Source organism: Branchiostoma floridae, chromosome 11, assembly GCF_000003815.2.
Source record: "Branchiostoma floridae strain S238N-H82 chromosome 11, Bfl_VNyyK, whole genome shotgun sequence".
NCBI classification, from domain to species: domain Eukaryota; kingdom Metazoa; phylum Chordata; class Leptocardii; order Amphioxiformes; family Branchiostomatidae; genus Branchiostoma; species Branchiostoma floridae.
In genome coordinates, this window is record NC_049989.1 from 14,612,302 (window position 1) to 14,632,892 (window position 20,591).

Genomic DNA, 20,591 nt, shown 5'->3' on the forward strand with positions numbered 1-20,591 from the left:
ATAAGAACTTAACAGCGCACATCTTTTGTAATACACATGTAGATGCTATTTTTCTACATAATAACAAACAGAAAGTTAAGTAGTAACCAATGATAATCTTTCAAAATATCTTCATATTTTTCCACGTTAGACAAAAGAACTAGACACGTAGACAACACTCTTGTCATTGGTTGTAAATGTAAGCCTCTAAATTTTCATCTTTTATGCATACACAAAGCAACCACAATCTTGTTCAGTTGAAGTCATTTTTCAATGTCACAATGTGACTTATCTCTTCTCAACAAAGTCTCCTAAACATGTTCATTACTCTCTCTCTCTCTCATTACTGTACAAGTACAACCATATCTCAGAGTCCTTTGCTTTGGGCAAGAACCAATGTCATTACAACTTGTTGTGGTGGTGTACAAATATTGTTCAATGTCCAAATGGAACAAGAAAGTTAGCATAAACCTTTTCTTGGTCAGGGCTCAAAATACCTTTTCCTGCATACCTGCACTGGTGCAGGTAACATTGAAAATTACCTGCACCAGACAAATTTTACCTGCACCACTCTGAATTTAGGTAGTATGGATCATACTAAAATTGTTCAGGAACCATTGCTATTTTTCATTTTTACTTTATAGGTGGTAACAGCCAATGCATCAGAGAACATTTGAACCTACATTATTGGACATTTGTGTATAAACCCAGTACATGGACCAGTCCAGGTTAGGTGCAGGTAGACACCAAATATACCTGCACAGCTCCAATTTTACCTGCACTAACCTGCATATGCAGGTGGTATTTCGAGCCCTGTTGGTCATACCCCATGACACACTTTCACCCCTAGATTTATACTGAACAGATAGATATCAATACAACACATGTGTTGGCTGAGTGTGAGTTTACATCAGTGCCATCTGCCTGATGTCATTGATGAGTTTCTTGCTGTACTCCTTGAAGTCCAATGGCTGAATGCCGTTACAGATGCACCGGATACGAGACTCGTCCTGCGAAAAAATGGGAATATTTTTAAACAAGAACTTGATCTTTTGGCTTTTATACATAACTCAACAGCAAAGTAACTTTGTTTGGTTGACTGACTTTTAATCAAATGCAACATGATCTCAGTAAGACAAGCTACAACTAACCTATTCACACAGGTGGAATAAGTGAAAGTGTAACAGGAGAAAAAAAAACTAGCATTGGATAATACTCATACCTTAACAGAAATTTTCCCCAAACTTACTCTGGTCTACATAACAACAATCATAAATAACAATATATTCTTACACATTAAGACTAAGGAAGAAGGCAAGTATAATAGTATATTGTATAATGAAAAGATTGTAAGACATTCTTACATTGTATGTGTCCATCTTGACCCTCATGTTGAAAATGTACGACTTGAAGTTCGCCTCAGTGAAGACCTGATCATAGGCTGTGTCGTCCTGCAAAACAGCAAACAGAAATTTAATGTTCTTATGCATTTAAGCTGTTTTATCCCAAGGTCGTTAAGCATAGCTATTTTCATGTCAGTCTGTATGTTTGATAGGGGCAAAGTCTGTTGTCTCTGCTTGCCTTGTTGCTACCATCATTTACTTGTAGTTCCCTACAATATTAACAGAGGGCACCACTGTCCCCAAATTTACCTGATCCTTCAAGTTGCCCAGGTATTCTGTGTTCTGTCCCAGGATGGTTTCTGCTGTTTCTTGGAAGCATGTTGTCCATTGGTTGCCACTAAAGTCTGCAACGTTAGCCTACAGGAGAAAACAATTGGTGTGAAACCAAGTCTACTGTTGTTAACTATGTTATGAAAAGTGCCTATATTCACTTGGGCTGTTGTCAAGTATTGTACAAAATTTGGTCAGGGTAGATGAGTATTGGAAATATCTTGTTGTAAATAAACAAAAAGCATGACTACGTACACTAAGGATCATCCTGTACTTGAAGTTGGGGAACTCTTTGCTGCACTTCTCACAGCTGAAAAAGCCATTCTGTAGGTCCACCACCTTCTTGTTACAATCCTGTGTAGGGCAGGCCTGGGTAGACAAATAGCAAGATACAATCATAATTATGCAAGATCTATGGAAGGTTTGCCATTTACAAACCTTTAACAGCAGTTTACCTTTATCCACATGGTAACCTATATCCGTTGTTTTTAAAAACGAGGTATTTAGGGACATCTAGCCGACGGCCGTTGGTTTCAGATTGCAACATTTTCATAGCATTCCAGTCTGAATCACCGGTCTGTTTACTTGATTTCACTGAATACTCCAATTTTCTATACAACAGATAAATGTTACCCCGCGGAAAAAGTTGAACTAGTGTTACATATACACCATTCTACATCAATGATACAAAATGCATGGGTTTGTGTGTGTAAAATACACAGTACAAAAGTGACTCAAGAAACTTCATAGAACTTATTAAGAGTTTCGGATAATAGTCGGATGGCGAAAACTGTCTGAATCATTTGGCCATTTATAAAATCTATCAAGTTGCTGTGTTGAGTAACATTGTAGATGTTGAAGCCAGCTTTCTAAGTCAATCCACTAACTACTTACTTTGTAGATCCTTGTCCCCATAAAATAACATGAGCAAAAACTGTAAAGGATGTAAACTGTATCTCTGTTATATACTTTGTCTGACCCTTACCTCTTCCCTCATGACCTCAATGAAAAGCGGCCTGCAGGCCGATTCGAGCTTTCATGTATAAACAATGGATCAGACAAACAAACATACCAAACTTTTTGGAGACCTTCTATGACACTAAAACTACTGACCTGGTACATGGAGTTCTCCTTCTTCAGAAAGACAATGGTTCCCTTGGTAGTGAAGAAGTCAGGCTTCTCCCCTGTACCCAGGTTCTCATCCTTCACCTGCTGGAAGCTCTTCCAGTTGGTGGGACGTCCTGCCCCTCCCCCTGCCCCGGTGGAAATGGACTGTGCCTCTGCGTTACAGCCCACCTTGTCATACCTTGGGTATAAGGGGGGGAGGTGTAGGTTTACAGAAATAATATACTCTGCATTGGAAAAGCTATCCTGGGCTAAAAGACCAGATTCTGTTCTTACCTTACCCCATAATCTATGTCAGATGAGTCTAACCTGCTCAAAAAGACCACTCAAGTCAAAGTGTTTTAATAACATATTACATAGACAGCTTGCCAATTAAACTTTGATTTCTTGCTAGTTGTCATCAAAAACATCATTGAAAACAATGTAATTGTTATGAGCAGGGATTGGGCCATGTGCGTTTGCAACTTCCTGTGCATTAGATAGGTCAGCTTTGGGCAGGCAGCTATAAGGGATAAGAAAAAGCGGTTGCCATGGTCAACTTGAAGAGGTGGTCAATTGGGCAGGTTTTACAGTACTGCAATCTTTCCAACAGCAAATTAGATTTCTAGTGTAACTTTTTGCTCTTCCCTAGAAGTTGGGACTGCATCTTTTTCGATCACAACATTTGCTGATTTAGAGGACATGAAATGTTTCAATGACTTGTAAGAATGTATCAAAGAGAGGAAGTTTAAGTACATGGAGCAGCATGATAAACTTACGGCTTCTCTGGCAAGAGTGAAAGTCCTGCAACAATAATATTACTACTGTATGACACAAAGTTTCTTACCACCCTCGGAGCTGGTAGGCCTCAGGAATGTCTGGGTTGATCATGATTGTGCTGGAACCCACGGTGCTGAGGGAACGTCCGCCGAAGTCCGACAAACGGGCGCCCTTGATGGCGACGACTGGGGACGAGGACCCATCAAACTTATCGGCCTGTATGGAAGGAATAAAAGTTCCAAAAATATGTCACAGAATGCAAAACATTATCTAAGCTTAGTAAATTACTTGAACATAGTTTTCTTATTAGCACCATTCATTTTTACACAGATGAAGACAGCAGTTAGACTAGCTGTTGAAATCTTTGAAAGATGAGGTTGTGTACTATGTTCAATCAGGCCTATGAAAAAAAATGTTGTGTTTCCTGTTTCAGTCCTGAAAAAATTAGGGTCGGTAGGTAGGGATTATCTTTTTTTTCCTGTATTTTTTTTTAGGCTGGCCAAAATTCTAATGATACATATTTACAATACAGTTGAACAAAGTAAACTGAAATGTATGATGACACTTGTCTTTCAATGTCAAACTTTAATTTTGTGCATGATAGATACATTTATCCTTCATTAGATGGGACAAGCAGTGTTTTACTTTAATAGGAAGCAGGCTAAACAAAAATTCTAACTGGAAGCTATGTGACTCCACTGCCCACCCAAAAAAAAAGTCTAGGGTCGGCAGGTTTTTTTAGGGTAGGTAGGGAAACAGGAAACACAACATTTTTTTTCCTAGGCCTCACTGTAAAAGCAGAAATTTTCGGGTGCTTTTATGTTCGCAGTTTTCACGTTTCCAACTCACCGCAAACTTACAATCACCCCGAACATTTTTCCATGGCAGTAAGAGACCACAGTGCATGGTGCTACCGCGAACTTAAAACCATCGCAAATAATCCCTTTTCCCGCTACCATCAAATTAAATCCCTGCAAATTTAAATGCATTCACAGTATTCAAGCTAAATGATGTGCTTAGATTTCACTCATTACATTCACTACAATCTGCAACAAGAATTGCGCTGGTCAAAGTATGAACAAAAGCCTTCACCCTTGAGGTGTCACCAAAAAAAGAATCATATCCTCTTTAATGCACAAACCACTTGTAACTGTTATATGTTGTTATTGTGGATACAGACATCCTTCAATATACAGAGGTTTTCATAAATGTGTGTTTTTAATGCCTACCTCGCCTCCCCAAAGTGTCAGGTTGACCTGTTTGCCCGACATGTCCACGACCTGTAAGTCGCGCTTGTTCACCTCCCTGTTTGTCTGTCGCGTCGTGATCGTCGTCACTTCTCCGTAGCTCTTACAGACACCAATCAGGTCTGTCAAGAGGATAGAAATATGCGGTAAGTATATTGACTACATAAAAAGTTTAATTCTTCAGCAATTTTGTATACTGGTAGGCACAATGACTAAAGGTGCGCTCCCACCACAATTGTGTCAAGCTTGCGTCACTGTGGGGCTTGAAAGATACTCAACGAAGTTCAGAGATAAAGAACGAATTTTCTTACTTTTTGTGCATTTTGTCGTCTTCTAAGTCAAACTTTTATGTAATACGCAATATCTAAATTATTAGAGATCAGAGGAAAAAAAGAAACAGTGACGAAGTGAACGAGCCCCGCAGTGACACAAGCTTGACACAAGTGCGGTGGGAGCGCACCTTAAGCTAGACAGACTAATACCTGCAAGTTTCATCATTACTCAATATTCATCAAATAAATCAATTCAGATTGAATACTGGATATCAGTTACACGTAAAGTACCACTTTATATGTGAGGAGCTGGCTGTAGCACATTGAGAAATAAAATAAAAGACTTCATTTTTTAGAATTTGTTAAATATTCAGACCTTACTAAAATTCTATCTACTTGCCCAAACATATTAATATGCAATTTTACTTGCAACAAGGAAATACTTTTATCTTTCAAATAGAAGAAAATGCACTTTAAAGTATGTGACCAATAGCTATTCCACTAAAAAAACTGTACTAATGGAAAAATTGCACTGGCCCAATGGTGCAGGTACGGTAGAAATGCGCTTGCCAGATTGTCACTATCACTTGCCCTGGGCAATTGGGCCAATGACCTGGTCTAAACCTGCTTGGATAGACAAACCAGTCAGGCCTAGGAAAACAAGAAATCTTTTAAGAAAAGCTGTGCATTGCCGCGTATTTTATGACTGAACTGTTGAGAGCGACACCTAGCTTCTTCAGTAGGAAATGCAGCAAAAGGGGATATTGGAAATTTACCTCATTATCATAATTTATGTCACATGAATTATTGGCACATTAAACAGGTTTTGTAAAACTTTTTGACCCACAATCAATATGCATTATTTTTCATTACAAAATAAGTTCCTGCTGATGCAATTTGTGATATATCTTTATATAAACATGGTGAGTTAAAGCGTAGATTTATTACGCTGGACCACATACAGTAACATGCGTCTAGAAGAGCGTTTTAATACTCGCCTGGAATGTACCATTGTCTAACTAAGCCATGAAACTCGGCAAGGAAAGAAGGGCCTTTGGAGTGGGTTGGTGGGAGCTCGGCGGACAAGTAACCTGTTGTGGGTAGCTTGACACATCCCTTTTTCTTTCCTTCTTCTCTTGTATGTTCTTTGAAATGATGTAAAAAAAAAAAATGAAAACAGTGAAAAAACGTCTTGTCTCTCTTGTCTAGTTTTCTTTCTTTTTTGATTTTGTTATACCCCCATTAAAAACGGGCCTTTGGAAGGGGCTTTGGAAGGGCTGGGTTAAAAGGTCCGTCCATTGATCCAACCATGGAAGAAAGCTGGCATAAGGCATTGCCGCTGGCGCGGCAATGCAAAAAAGTTCCTGTTTCAGTCGTTTCAATAATTTTTTTCTCTTTGGCCCAAACAATACATTTTGATAAATGAAAAGTATGAGGGCACTTATATTCTCAATGTCAAACTTAAATTTTGTGTATGATGGTTACAAATCTGTGGATACGTTTATCCTTCATAAGATATATACACAGGTAGAACAAGCAGTTTTTACTTGAATGGGAAGAGGGCTGAATAAAAATTCTAACTGGAAACTATGTGACTCCACTGCCCACCTTAGGCTAGGATCAGCAGGTGTTTCTAGGGTAGGTCTGGAAACTAGAATTATATTATCTTTTTTTTCCTAGGCCAAGGGATCTTACCAATGATAGTGTTTGGATTCATTTCCTCCAGCTTCTCTATGGGAACAAAGTTGTACTGGATGGAGGGGAGGTCTGCCTCATCCTCACACAGTACCACGGTGGTGTCATTGTTGAAGGACATCTCGTAGTCATTCTGGATGGATGTGTACTGCTTGTTGGCTGTCTTAAGACTCCCCTTGCTGAAGAAGTACACCTATGGATGGAAGATACAATTTTCAATATGTTTTTCCGACAGTCTGTTTCTTCATTAACAAACCAATATACTGAAATGCAGAAACTTTCGCGGTGGTTTAATGTTCGCAGTTTTCGCGGTGGCCGCTTCACCGCGAACTTAAAACCACCGGGAACATTTTTCCATGGCAGTAAGAGACTATAGTGCATGGTGCTACTGCAAACTTAAAACCATTGTGAAAAGTCTTTTTAAATTAAATCCCCGCAAACTTAAATGCATTTAAAGTAATTAAACATGCTGAAAAAGTGCAAATGAGGTAGATTCACTCAATATGTATATAATAAAATAATTCCTCAATTTTATGAATTGTTGAGAACTAATGGCTCAGTCAGAAGCAAAAAATTATGCATTTTGTTTTTAAGAGCTAACATGTTTTTTGAAGTAGAATTTTCTGCACACTTTCAGCAGTTATACCACCTTATCACTGTTAATTGAATCAACAAATTACCCATTCAAACAATACTACAACAGAACTTACTAACTATGAATATCCAGTCTATGGATATGGAATGTCCCTTGAAACCCTACCTTGCCTATTTCGATCAGGTCATAGAACTTGTCACACTGGTCGTTGAAGGCTGTGGCTCGAATCTCACCCTGAAAAACAATCATTCATGACTACACGGTAGACATACACTTGATTCAAACATTATACTGTTACATGTATAATTGTCTGGTTACAGCAAATTGTACAAGAAAACTCTGACGTCCTAGTATTTATGTTCGCTACACACGTACCGACTCGTCCAGAAGGTCCATGGAGAACAGCTTCCCCTCCCCGCGGGCGTTGTTCCAGGTCCGGATACTGCCCTTGTTTGTCACACGGGCACGGATTGTCCACCTTTAAAAAATGTCAAGTATCATTGTACGATGCAAAATGACCAAGTATGGGTTTCTGGACTTTAGTTAGGAACTTTAGATCTCATCATAATACAGTAAATCTTGTAATATCTATGGTGAGTTTTAAGTTCAAGGTTTTTCCAGTGACCTCTCCAACATGTAATGGTTGTACCAAGAACAATAGATATTCTGTAATAGCCTCTATCTGTGCACAACACAAAATTCAAACACTGCAAATGCTTTTTCCCTCTACCATGAAATCAAGTCCTTTTAACAAATAAAGAAACATAGGGGATTAGAACAGACAAAATTTTTCATTTTTAGTATTTTCTTGTCATGTTGACCATCTATGGAGGGGCAGGGATAAACAAGTCCACTAGCCAGCACTAGCCCTATTGTCCAGGGCAAGTGAAAGTGCTGTTCGGGCAAGTGCATGTTCTATCCCACTTGTCCGATCGGGCAAGGAAGATTTTTCCATTGATTTTAGTGCAATTTTGATATACTTGTTACTTTTTACAGTCATGACATCAAGAAATTGTCTACAGAGAATTCCATTGCTGGAAGTGAAAATGCATATACTAGTAACAGTGACATTTGAATTTTGGGCAAGTGAAAAATTGGTTCGGGCAAGTACATTTTTTATGTGCTTGCCCGATAGGACAAGTGGATTTTAGAAAACTTGTTCAACCCTGAGGGGAGAGAATTTTTCCTTTTTAAATGACGAAAATGCGTGCTTAGATGTCGCCCACAACATATACCTGATGTGACCTTAGTGACTTACCTGTTCTGATAGGGGTTCAGGCCTGCAATAGGTGTAGGCTTGCCCCTACCAGGGGTGCCTGGAGAGGCTGTGACGTTACTGCGACCGTAGAAGGAAGACCCCGCGGCACCCTGGTTGGGCCGTGCGCCAGCTCCCGGGTTCCCTGAGCGATTCATCCCGCCATTTACCGCGTGAGCGGCTCCTCCTTTGGTAAAACAACAGAAAACTCCTATCAGAAACTTTTTTTCTAGTCACATACCTCACAAGAACAACTTTTAACCATGCTTATAGCAGTAGGGTTCAAAATAGTCAACATTTCTTTTATCTGCAATTTAATTCTGGAGAGTGAGACTGCATTGTCATATTTTTGTGTTCGACAAAAAAAACAAACATCATAGGCTAGCTTACCAGAAAAAGCACATCTCTTTCTGCAAACCTTTTAATGTGTGTATTTTGAGCAGCAGCAGCAGAATGCATTTCAAATGTCAACAGCAAGAAGTCAACATACTGTAAACTATATACTGAACAATATGGGATGAAAACAGCCATAGAACAGAACGCCTTTAGTGGCAAATAGGTACTATAAAAGCAGTAACAAGAAAGCTTGAACTGTTTTAGCTGCTTTCAAACAAAAGTTAACAGCCAGAACAGAAACAGAAGCAGAACAGAAGCAGAAACATCAACATGAACAGAACTGAACATGTTCTTCGCTGTAGTCATCTACCTCTGTAGAAGGAGGGTTGTGGGACAGAGGTCAGAGGTCGACGGCCATGCCCAAAATTGGAGCTGCCGAATGCTGTCATAGTGAGAGAGGACAAGTTTACCAGGTTAACCCTGCACTAACCCCATAACTAATAGACAACTAGTGTTAGCCAAAATGCTAATTCGGTGTGATAAGGGTTAAACTTTAAGACCCTTGTTAGCAAAACATGGAGGAACATTGAGAATAAAATGACTTTTATCAAGTTTCAAATTTGACTTCACTAGTTTCTAAGATGAACAGTAGTAACTGTTAGTAGTGCAAATTCATCTTGAATTAAAGAATTACTGCTATCTATTTCCTTTTTGAACTTTTACAGGAATCATATTACCAAATGTTAGTGATAAAAGAGTAAGATAGAAATGTATTTGAAATGTTTCTATGAAAATTAATTATAAATTGTTAAATGTTTCATTCATAAGTGAGGAAGGAATAGCGTTTTAACACTTGTATGATCTATTCATCAATTGTTAACAAGACTACCATTGACCAGTATAAGGAACATCATTGCAAGAATTCCAGAAATCTATCCAAATCATGACCTACTGAAAAGAGAATGACCAAGACATGGTACCCATGTACCAAGGGAACAATCAGGTTAAGAAAATGCATGATTATTGTATTTCTGTTTAAAGTTTAGCTTTCAAAGCTGTCTTTAAGGCTTGCTCACCATTCTGCACAGGAGCTGGGGCAGTGCCACCTCCAGTTTGATTGACAGGTGTGGGGTTCTTGATCTTGTTCCCAGGGTTGCCGAGAACCTGGACCTCCAGCATGATCAGGACACGCCTGGAAATTCAAACAGATGGCAAAAATTTATGAACAGGTCTTTGAACTTTACATGACATTGCACTCATGTTTGTGTTTCAATAATGTGTGTCAGTGTTCTGGCTAGCCTGAATTTTTTTTCGTCCCGTGGATTTTGAATGGAAATCTTGTCGAACACGGAACATGCTGATAACTAATCTTGCTCACCATCACTGCCAAAATCCGGAAAGGTGGTGGATGCTACCTGAAATGTCTAACCGTATCCACCAAAATCACATCCAGTTGCTTGAGCAAGTTCTATCTTAATCTCCAAGCAAATCCTACGGTAGCATAAGATAGTATCAAAAGCTGGCAGAGGAGTAAAGCCAGCTTAGAAGTGTGTTTTGCTACCGGGGCATGGTAAATGGACACCTCTTGGCTGACTACACTCATTGGTAATATCTATATATATTATCATTGGTAATATGCCATTGTAGGATCTGCTTGGAGATTAGTGCTATCTGGCTATTTTAAAAGACACTGTGCATCCTCCCTCCTTTACTTGGTACCTTACCTGTTGTCCTGGATGGTGTTACAGATGTACTTCTCCAGTCGGATCACACAGTTCTGCTGAAGCTTCTGAGAATGCACCAGGCTGTTCTGCTGGGTGGCCAGCATGGCAGCTGCAGTTCATGGCAACAAGTATTGTGTTATGAACAGTCTCTGACCAGTACAATTCAGACACATGTAACAGATGACCATACTCAGCAATCATGTACAATGAGCAAACTTTACATAAGACCATTATTCAAAACAAGTTGTAAAAAGATACCCTTGGCTTAACTACCGCACCATTCAGGCATCCAGTAGTTGCCTGTGAGGCTGTTGTCTGTCTGTAAATACATGTACTGTATACATTCAACAACCAAACTGATTGTTTTTATGATGTGTTTATATTACGCTTCAAATATTAAGATTAACCCGGGCCATTTTCAGGTTTATTGGTTATTTGAAGGTTATTGGGTGGGCAGACTACTCTCTCTTGGCAGCCAGGGGCTAAAACTGTGAGGAGCCGTACGAAATAAAAATGGTACATTTTCGCACTAGATGCAAAAATAGCTGTATTTTTACGTTGAAATGCATGTTTACGCCATATGTGAACATTAATCGTGATATTTGCACATTTTGAACGTCCCGCCACTGACGAGGACATCGCGATTCCCGGCCGCCTACAGACCGGAAATGACGTAGCATTTGGAACGCGTGCAGACATGACTCTCCCACAACAAATATGGCGGGAAGCTACGCATAGTGTTTGCTGCAGTATTTCTTGTTTGTATCCCGGATTGTAGCAACCATGCCTCAGCGGTGTGTTGCGGGATATTGTTCAAACTCCGCAGACAAGAACAAGGGTATCAGTTTCCACAAGTTTCCGGACAATCCTGTTTACAGGGAGCAGTGGATCAAGCAAGTTCTTCGCACTAGAGCCAACTGGTCTCCCACAATTTGGTCTCGACTGTGTTCCGCGCATTTTGTGCCCGAGTGCTACAAAACCGAACCAGCTCGGAGGGCATCGTTTGGGATTGATGTTCGCTTTAAAAGGGTTTTGTTGGACACTGCAGTTCCAACCATCTTTCCGCGAGGAGAAGCCGCAAAAAAGCCGGAAAAGCCGAGAGCATCCCAGGCGGTAGAGAAGAGGCGTAAAGCTGAGCCTGAGGTGAGGTCTATATGCACTCGGTGTCAAACATTTCTCACATCCAGCCGTTTTAAAATCTTTGAAGTTGATTTTGAGGTTCCGAACAAAAACATTGTACTTTGCAAATAGTCATACTATTCTATTTTCGTAGACTTGAGTCAATTTTTATGTATCTTGTCAAAATGATTTGCGGCGCCGATATGGTGCGCCAAATACATGGTAGGGGGAGGGGGGCGTTTATAATTCTGTCGGATACCTTACAACGTTTTTGGTACAAGTTATGAAGCTGGTGTTTATATAAGGCTGCAGAATTGTGTGTTTCATTTCTATTCTTCCAAATTTGTACCGATATAGCAGTGTGTGGTGGGGAGATGCGATGGAAATTACGTGAATACGTTATACTCATTATGATTGTTTTATGGGGCCGTAGGTTGTGCAGCATTTTTGTCGTAGCAAATTCAGTGGACAGATACAGCAGGTAGTTCAGTCAGTCAAGTTGGGGAGATATGTTTTTGTGACTACTTTTCAGCAATTAAAAATGCCTCTCTCTATATGTTACCATGGAAAATACTATAGCTAAAAAAAATTTGCTTTCATTTTTTATTCCAGACAATCAAGGACTGCATGTCTACATACGAAAGAAGGCAAAAGGAGCTCTGCCTTGACACTGATGTAAGTTTGGAAATGTAAAGGGTTTGTTATTTGTAAGTTGTGAGTGCTGAATGTACTTGAGACTCTATGCATTATCTGCTAATGGCACACCCTGTCATACAATATAAAGTATTTGCTGAATTTGTCTGACTTATGTGCACTGCTGAAGTGAAAATTAAAAATTTCAATACATACACCTCAATTCAGGTGAGCCCACCAGCAAAATCTGCATCCTGTGGTGTCCAGGTGTCCATGAGACCGGCATCAGTGACAGTAGCTGTCCAACACAGAGGACGTGGGCGGTCGAAAGGTATCAAGCTATGCGTTTTTCTTTGTTGTTAGTTTTCAGTTCATTGTAACTTTATTTTTGGACATTCTTTTTTGATGAGCAGATGCTGATGTTTATTGTCTGTCATCTTATTGCATAAATATGTAAACTGTTTTTTATGTGTGTGTGTTTCTTTTCAAAGTTTTAGATGCAATATTTACACAATGATGGTGACGTAACATTGATCTCAGTACCATATCCCACTTTCACACTGACCATGTACAAAACATAAAAATTCTTATGTTTTTTATTTATACTTTTGTGCAGGTGTGCAGGTAAACAGTAAGTCAGTCATGACGGTGACAGTTGGCACTCAGACGAAGGGAGGGGCAGTGACAGGGGAAGATAATGACTTCCGTGACGACGAGTCGATGTCTTCAGAACGGTCTGCTGAAGTGATGGACTCAGGAAGTGAGTACCAGCCCTCGGATGAGGAGACGGATAAGGAGATGGATGAGGAGCCGTGTAGCAGTCGCTCTGCAGAACAGGAGCCGTGCAGTTCCCCACCCAAACATGGCGTGTTCCTCACCTTCTGGGCATGTCTTGTAGAGCTGATTGCTACCTGGTGCAGTTGCCCGAGCTGTGGGTGCAGGAAGCTCGCGTACAAGTGCAAGGAGGTAGGCACTCTGTTGAAAGTGACTCTCACATGTACAGCTGATGACTGCGGCCACACAGGGACATGGAAGAGTCAGCCCTTCTACGGGAAAACGGCAGCAGGAAACATCCTACTCTCGGCTGCCATACTGTTCAGTGGGGCCACAGTTACAAAGGTGCTGCGAGTGCTGTCTCACATGGGAGTTGCTGTCACCTGCGTCCGGTCTTTCTTTCGCCATCAGGACAACATGTAGACAAGGGGTTGAACGTATTTTCACCAGGATATGCGGTCCTTTCCTAGAGTAGAGTTCATAATTTCCCTTCTTTTCGGGGGTGGTGGTGTTTTCTTTTGTTAGAAAAAAATAGTAACTGTACTTGACGTGTATACAAGCCACGAAAAACAATAAAACATGACGAAGATTCGGTAAATTTTGACAATGGGCTGCTATTACCAGTATAGATAGATCGGATATGAACGTAAACAAATTATGCACAAGCATGCAGAAACCATCGCGGAGTATGTTGTGCCTTCCGTGCGACGGCTACTCCCGTAAAGAGTAACCTCCGATTCTAGGTTCTAAGTTTTACATTGATCAGGTAGTTTGAGTAACTGTTTGGCCACAGAACATACATAATGTCTTACCACTCCGTATGATTGAGTCTCTCATCGTCATCCATGGGAATGTTGTCATCGGCGGCGTACCCACGCGCGCCATCGTCCTCTGCCTCTGACGCCGAGTCACTACTATCGGCCGGCTCTGCGTCTTGCTCGTCGAGGTACGGCTCAAACCGGTAAGGTATAATACCTCCCACGGCCCCCTCTACTAGCTCCGCTAGCTCCTCGCCCTCGAAAGCTTCAAAAAAGGCTTCCACGCTAGACTAAGATGACTCTGAGAAGTACTCGAAAGTTTCGTCGGCCATTACGAGTGACACTGATAAGATAGCGGGCTGGGGGCACGCTGTTCCAAACGTGACGTCATAGCACTTCCGGTAGCGGGCCCACGGTAGCGCCGGCGGCTGGCCAAAATCGCACTGTTTAAAAGGCCGTTTTAGCTATTTTTCGCAATGATAACGCGAAATAACTATTTCAATATGGTACAATATATGTTTATTTTCCCTTTTAAGATGTTTTTTTAACAAAATCAATCACATTTCGTACGGCCTTTAAGCGGGCCTGAATCACAAGGGTTTGGCGCGCCTGCGCAGCCATTAGGCACTTACTCAGGCGACCTCAATATACCTTGTAGTTGCCAATTAGTTTTAATCCAGCGCCTGTGTGAATCATGATTTAAGAATCTTGTTGTGAACGGGGTCAAAGCCTTACAGGGCAAAATAGTCTATCAATCAATCAACCAATCATCTACTGTATAAAACAATAGCTTACGGAAGGACACTTCAAAGACATTGAACATTACGGCCGTGTGGCGCGTTGGTATACCCGATCCCTCGATCTCGGAAGTTAACCCTCAAACTGCCAAACCCGGATATATCTGGCACACATATATATGACCTAGTGTGCCACGCCCGGATATATCTGGGATAGCGTATTCCCCCGAAGAAGCAGCTTTGAGCACGTGTAGCGCACGAACCCCCGAAGTTAGGGACTTCTGCCTTGTTCGGGGATTTCTTTTCTTCTCTTTCTTGCTGAGTAACCTCAATCTTGACGTAGATTATTATGGTTTTTTTGGAGGTCAGCGGCCAAAACTGGTACTGATAGCATTTTATAGGCTGAAACTCTGCAGTTTAAGGGTTAAGCAACGTGCGGTCCGGACAGTACTTGGATGGGGGACCAACCAAGGACGTCCGGATTGCTGTAGCCTCACAAATCTTTCCACGAAATCGTCTTCCGGGAGGGACGTAAAACGGGGGTCCCGTGCTCGAGGAGGTGCCTCGACCACGTTAAACAGCCTCATTACCCACATTTTGGGTACCTACTGGCTGCAAAATACACCCAATATTATTATTATTGTTATCATTATTATGTTAGGAACCTACAGGACTGGGTGTGTTTTCCATCTGACAGCAGTAGGCGGTATCTCTCGGACCCTTGTGCTCCTGCACTCTGTATCTTCTTGATTCCCTGGGGTGAAAATATGTACATATTCAGGAACAAGCATAACATATAACTTCAAGATTTCTATTTGCCATTCATGATTGTATTGCCATATCTTGTATATTTCTACCACTATACAATAATGGTGGCACAACACTCCATGCTCCTGAATTTCATAACATTTTCCTTGGGCAAGTCTAGGCATGGCATAACGTTACAACGGGCTAGACCATTTTCAAGCACACTTAGCGCAGCATATACGGCAAAGAGTTCGTTTTGTAACCACTTTCTTCAAACTTACCAGGACTTGCAGGACTGGTGCTTTTGGGCTTCCTCCATTCGCAATTTCCTACAAAGAAAAACAGCAACGCAAAAATAGTTATCATCGAAAATATAGCAAATTTTAGAAGAGACGTTTCAAACGCAGAAAATCCGCTTATTTCACGGCTAACATTGGTCCTAGCACTGTCTATCCGTTCAAAATACCTGTATGGATCCTTCGTGTAGGTTAAACGCCATTGTTGGTGGTTGAAAACTATAACAATATCGCAAGAAACGAAAAATATGAACAGGACCCTTCCGAGTTCGCCAAAAATTGCGCGCCAAAAGGTTTATTTCGCGCTGAATGTCCCGGATGTACCAGTATAGTCCAATTTTGACGGGGTGCAACTTTTTTCCACATTTGCAAAAAAATATGCTCAATATGAATATCTATCAGTAAATACTTTTATTGGAAATGTGTATGACAGCTGATTTTACGAATTACTTGACAAAGTTTCCTTTTATTGACGTCACTACCGTATGATTAATATAAAAAATTCATTTATTCCCTAGATCAATTCCTAGCTTTGGTACAGTCTGTTGATCTTTGACCCCAATGTTTCGCGGTGGGGAGATCGTGTGCGAAGTTACGTGGTAAAGAAGTGAAGATTTTTCGAGCTCTACTGCACCAATCTCGCTGAGACTTGGCAGACGATTTGCCCAACATCTCAAGTTAGTGATATTTGCCACGACTTGTCGCGTTTGTCGTCGCCAAAGCTACAGCATGTGACATTTGCTGACCAATCGCCGGTCGCTGAAACTTCTCACTCCCGCCATTTTCAAATAGGGTCGTGAAAAGCAGGTTAGTAGTATACAGCATTTGTGAATCCAGGAATTCCACAACTCCAACCTTCAGGATGCCACTTCTTGGAAACCGACAGTTTTCCTTGGTCAAGCCTCTCAAGGATTTGGGTCCAGACGAGATGGTTTTCGTGATCGACCACACGAAAGAAGCCTTCAGATCGAAGGAGTATCCTTTGTGCTTTTGCGTGAGACGAGAGCTTTCAAGATGGCGCTGGCCGGCGCTGGTTTTGTAACCTGCGTCTTTACCCACATAAACACCTTTATTTCTAAACAACCAAAACAGTTACAGCTCTCATTTTACAATATTTATAATGTCTGTAAACAGCTCTTTCTATCTAAATGATTTGCATGTCGCTGATATTTGCTTTTCGGCAGATAAAAGGGGTTGGTTTGCACAAGTTTTGTTTCCGGATAGGTGAATACTCGATGCGCCGCGCGTTCCAAATGACACTGCGTGACGTGTAGGATAAAATGATAGCGCAGTTTTACGCTCTACGGAACTGTATTCGTACAGAAATATCATATCCTTTGTATTTGAACACACGCATGGTTTGCAATCTGGTAAAATTATGGTGTAATATACCACCGGGTGATGAGCAGGGGGAGGGCGGGATTGGTTTGGGGGTGAGCCCCAAAATCTCTGCCCGAGAGCCGCCCGGCAGTGTGGGTACGTAGCGTAGCGCTGCATAATGGCGGGCGGCCAGCTAGCCGGAACCCGTGATGCTGCCTCGGCACAATAGACCCGGGAGGGAACAAAACGGGGCCGCGCTATGGCTGGGGCAGGGTCTGCGCGTGAACTTGCACTTGGACTAGCAATATGGCATGATAGTGCACTGTTATTGTATGATTACGTTTTGGTACAATGTTGTACGCCTTTTTGATGGTATCTGCTAGTTTGTCTTCAACATAATTTTTTAAATTCATTTTCTTGGCATTTACTTTCACAACAAAGATGTGGATATTAGACTTTTAAGTTTGATGATATGATTTAGTGTATATTCAAATATAGGTCAAAGGTCAAAGGAGAATGAACTTGAAGTAGGGTGTGTTGCAAAATGAGAGATGTCTGTTAATGATCTCTTTGATTTGAATAATTTGTGGTAATATTAGAATAATGCCATTATACTTTTCCATTGTCCTAAGACATTTGTCCATCAATGATAACATTTAATTGGAATACATTTCAAAGGATAGGATTGGGAAAATCTTGAACAGTAGTTGTTAAGGTAATGATTTCCTTTGTATATTGTGGCATTGCAGTAATATTATTGTTGCATCATCTCTATCTGGCCATTAGTATTGCCATTGCTTAGGATCATTGTTTTGCATTACAGGCAATTTGGCTAGGTCCATACCATTTAGAAAGCAGGGTGTAATAAATAAGTAAAACTGTAAATTTGAGTATCAGATTGAAAACAAGGGGAAAGTTACATGATATCAGAATAGCTGTTGGAGTATAAGATATCTCTATGGAATGTCTTATAGGATTATTGTTTTATTATCGTGATAATGATGGCATTAAACCCAAAACAATTTATTAGCATACCTATCATTAGAATGGAATAGTCTATATAGCACTACATATTTAACTATAAGCCCTCATTATGCAAATTAGATGTTAATGTAGTGATAGTATGGAAGTTGTTTTCCTTAACCAGTGTTTGTAGAGAGTACTTGCGGCGGTTACAGCAGTATAACCAGTCCGTATGGACCTGTCAGTGTACAGGGAACTCCAACCTTACTCACCAGGAGGCCACCCAGTCAGAACAGGAGGCTTACCAAAGGTAGGTTTATCATCATCATCATCTTTGCCGCTTGTCAGTGTTCACTGAGGCGGTATGTCATTGTTCTCCATACTTTTCTATCTGCTAGCAGGGCTCAAAATACCACCTGCATATGCAGGTTAGTGCAGGTCCTATATGTGATGTCTACCTGCACCTAACCTGCACTGGTCCATGTACTGGGTTTTATACATTATGATGTAGGTGCATGTGGATTGTTATTAGCTGCATTGACTGTTACCACCTACTATGTATAAAATAATGTTTCCTGAACAATTTCAGTATTCCTAAAATCAGAGTGGAACAGGTAATATTTGTCTGGTGCAGGTAAAATTTGTCTGGTGCAGGTAAAATTTGTCTGGTGCAGGTAATTTTCAATGTTACCTGCACCAGTGCAGGTATGCAGAAAAAAGTATTTCGAGCCCTGGCTAGTGTTTGTTATACTTATCATATATTAGCTTACAAAAATACATTTTCATGTCATGAAGTTAAGATTCTTTCGTCGGCCAGGGTGAAAGTGAATTTCTGTCAATGGATGGAGAATGGGGTCCTGGAGACAGCCATGGGTGCATCATGATTTTAGAAAAAAATTTCCCTGAATAGTTTCTGTCTCTTTATAATGCAAGTGAGACTGCATTGCGCAGCGGTAGCGTGTTCGGCTCGGGACCGAGATGTCTCTAGTTTGAATCCTGCCAAGTCACCGATCTTGTGCCTTTGGGAAAGACATCTTACACGACTTTCCTCACTTTACTCCCCATGTTTGGAGAGAGCCACAGCACAGTCCCAAACTGGTGCAGTCTAACTGTATAACTTTGCTTTATTGCACTACCCTGTAATTGCACAAAATATGCTGTCAAATTGGGTGTGCAATTGAACGGCTTCTATGGTATTTGAACCAAGGATCACTGGGTTCTAGGCTAAATACTCAGGAGCTACGCCACACAACCCCACAATGTTGGATGTTTTGATTTGAATTGAACTGAATTGAATTGAATAGACAATGACTGTACTATATGTCATGAAGCCTGTTGTTCAATAATTTTTCCATTGATATTTCTCAACTGTCCAGTTAAGCGTATATTTTTAACAATGAAATATTTTTTTCTTATCACAGGGTAGTATTCTCGTCTTAGTTATGATGTTTGCTGCATGAGTCTGCCAGAGAAAGATGAAATTGTTTTTTCTTGTAGCTTGCAGAAGGAATTCCCTGAGTGCTTCAAGCAGCCAGTACTGGAGTTGGTGCACCACTCCACTCAGCCGCTAGAGGCCCTCGCTGATGCAGCACACCACAAGTTGCTCACTGAACTTGCCATTGGGGAGAGAGTTGAGCTGAAGGTTATTTTCTTTTCTATACTTAACTGTCCTGAGTTAAGAGTAATTTCTTTGAAGTTCATGTTAAAGCAGCAACTCTGTATGTTCTTTGTAAATGGTCTTCGAAAATTAGAAATTTGTAAACGAAAAATTAGTTATATTGCCCCTTGTTATTGTCTCAAACCTCCATGCACAGGTAGAAACAGAAAGTTATTACTTTTGGCAATGCCTCAGGAGTGGAGCCAAGTAGCACCTTATCACCTTTCTGTTCTTTTTTCTGTTGGAGCACCATATCACCTTTCTGTTCATTTTCGTAATGGAGCCAAGAACTACATTATCACCGTTCTGTTCTTTTTTCCGATGGAGCCAAGTACTACCTTATCGCCTTTCTGTTCTTTTTTCTGATGATGCCAGGTGGCACCTTATCACCTGTCTGTTCTTTTTTCTGATGGAGTGAAGTGGCACCTTGTCATTTTTCCGTTCTTTTTTCTGATGAAGCCAAGTTTTACTTCATCGCATTTCTGTTCTTTTTTCTGATGGAGTGAAGTGGCACCTTGTCATTTTTCCGTTCTTTTTTCTGATGAAGCCAAGTTTTACTTCATCGCATTTCTGTTCTTTTTTCTGATGGAGCCAAGTACTACCTTATCACCTTTCTGTTCTTTTTTCTGATGGAGCCAAGTACTACCTTTATCACCTTTCTGTTCTTTTTTCTGATGGAGTGAAGTGGCACCTTGTCATTTTTCCGTTCTTTTTTCTGATGAAGCCAAGTTTTACTTCATCGCATTTCTGTTCTTTTTTCTGATGGAGCCAAGTACTACCTTATCACCTTTCTGTTCTTTTTTCTGATGGAGCCAAGTACTACCTTTATCACCTTTCTGTTCTTTTTTCTGATGGAGTGAAGTGGCACCTTGTCATTTTTCCGTTCTTTTTTCTGATGAAGCCAAGTTTTACTTCATCGCATTTCTG

At 40.7% G+C, this 20,591-nt stretch overlaps 3 protein-coding genes across 4 annotated transcripts in view; 2 read left to right on the forward strand and 1 right to left on the reverse strand.

Moving 5' to 3' along the window:
- Nucleotides 1-245: 245 nt before the first annotated feature.
- Nucleotides 246-16,077, reverse strand: LOC118425253 (replication protein A 70 kDa DNA-binding subunit-like). 2 transcript variants are annotated; one of them, XM_035834027.1, is made up of 17 exons: nt 15,895-16,077; nt 15,710-15,757; nt 15,351-15,435; nt 10,661-10,769; nt 10,013-10,128; nt 9,307-9,378; nt 8,604-8,787; nt 7,721-7,823; nt 7,511-7,579; nt 6,751-6,943; nt 4,766-4,905; nt 3,604-3,752; nt 2,766-2,958; nt 1,908-2,021; nt 1,632-1,739; nt 1,344-1,430; nt 246-989 (listed from the first exon to the last, which is right to left on the reverse strand). In XM_035834027.1, exons 1-17 carry the CDS (start codon nt 15,925-15,927, stop codon nt 885-887), a joined length of 1,908 nt encoding a protein of 635 aa, XP_035689920.1. In that variant the 5' UTR covers nt 15,928-16,077; the 3' UTR covers nt 246-884. The 2 variants fall into 2 exon arrangements, with proteins under 2 accessions (XP_035689920.1, XP_035689922.1); XM_035834029.1 differs by lacking the exon at nt 9,307-9,378 and having other exon boundaries at nt 15,895-16,076.
- On the forward strand, nt 11,949-14,523 carry LOC118425254. The gene is made up of 2 exons (XM_035834030.1): nt 11,949-12,743; nt 13,029-14,523. The coding sequence occupies exons 1-2, from the start codon at nt 12,587-12,589 to the stop codon at nt 13,607-13,609; spliced, it is 738 nt and encodes a 245-aa protein (XP_035689923.1). The 5' UTR covers nt 11,949-12,586; the 3' UTR covers nt 13,610-14,523.
- Nucleotides 16,078-16,256: 179 nt separating the features above from the next.
- Nucleotides 16,257-20,591, forward strand: part of LOC118425252 (tyrosine-protein kinase BAZ1B-like) — a 31,277-nt gene continuing 26,942 nt past the window's right edge. The window contains exons 1-3 of the mRNA XM_035834026.1: nt 16,257-16,699; nt 18,201-18,317; nt 19,505-19,649. Coding sequence (XP_035689919.1) covers nt 16,587-16,699; nt 18,201-18,317; nt 19,505-19,649 — 375 coding nt within the window. The 5' untranslated portion in view covers nt 16,257-16,586. The remainder of the gene's footprint in view (nt 16,700-18,200; nt 18,318-19,504; nt 19,650-20,591) is intronic.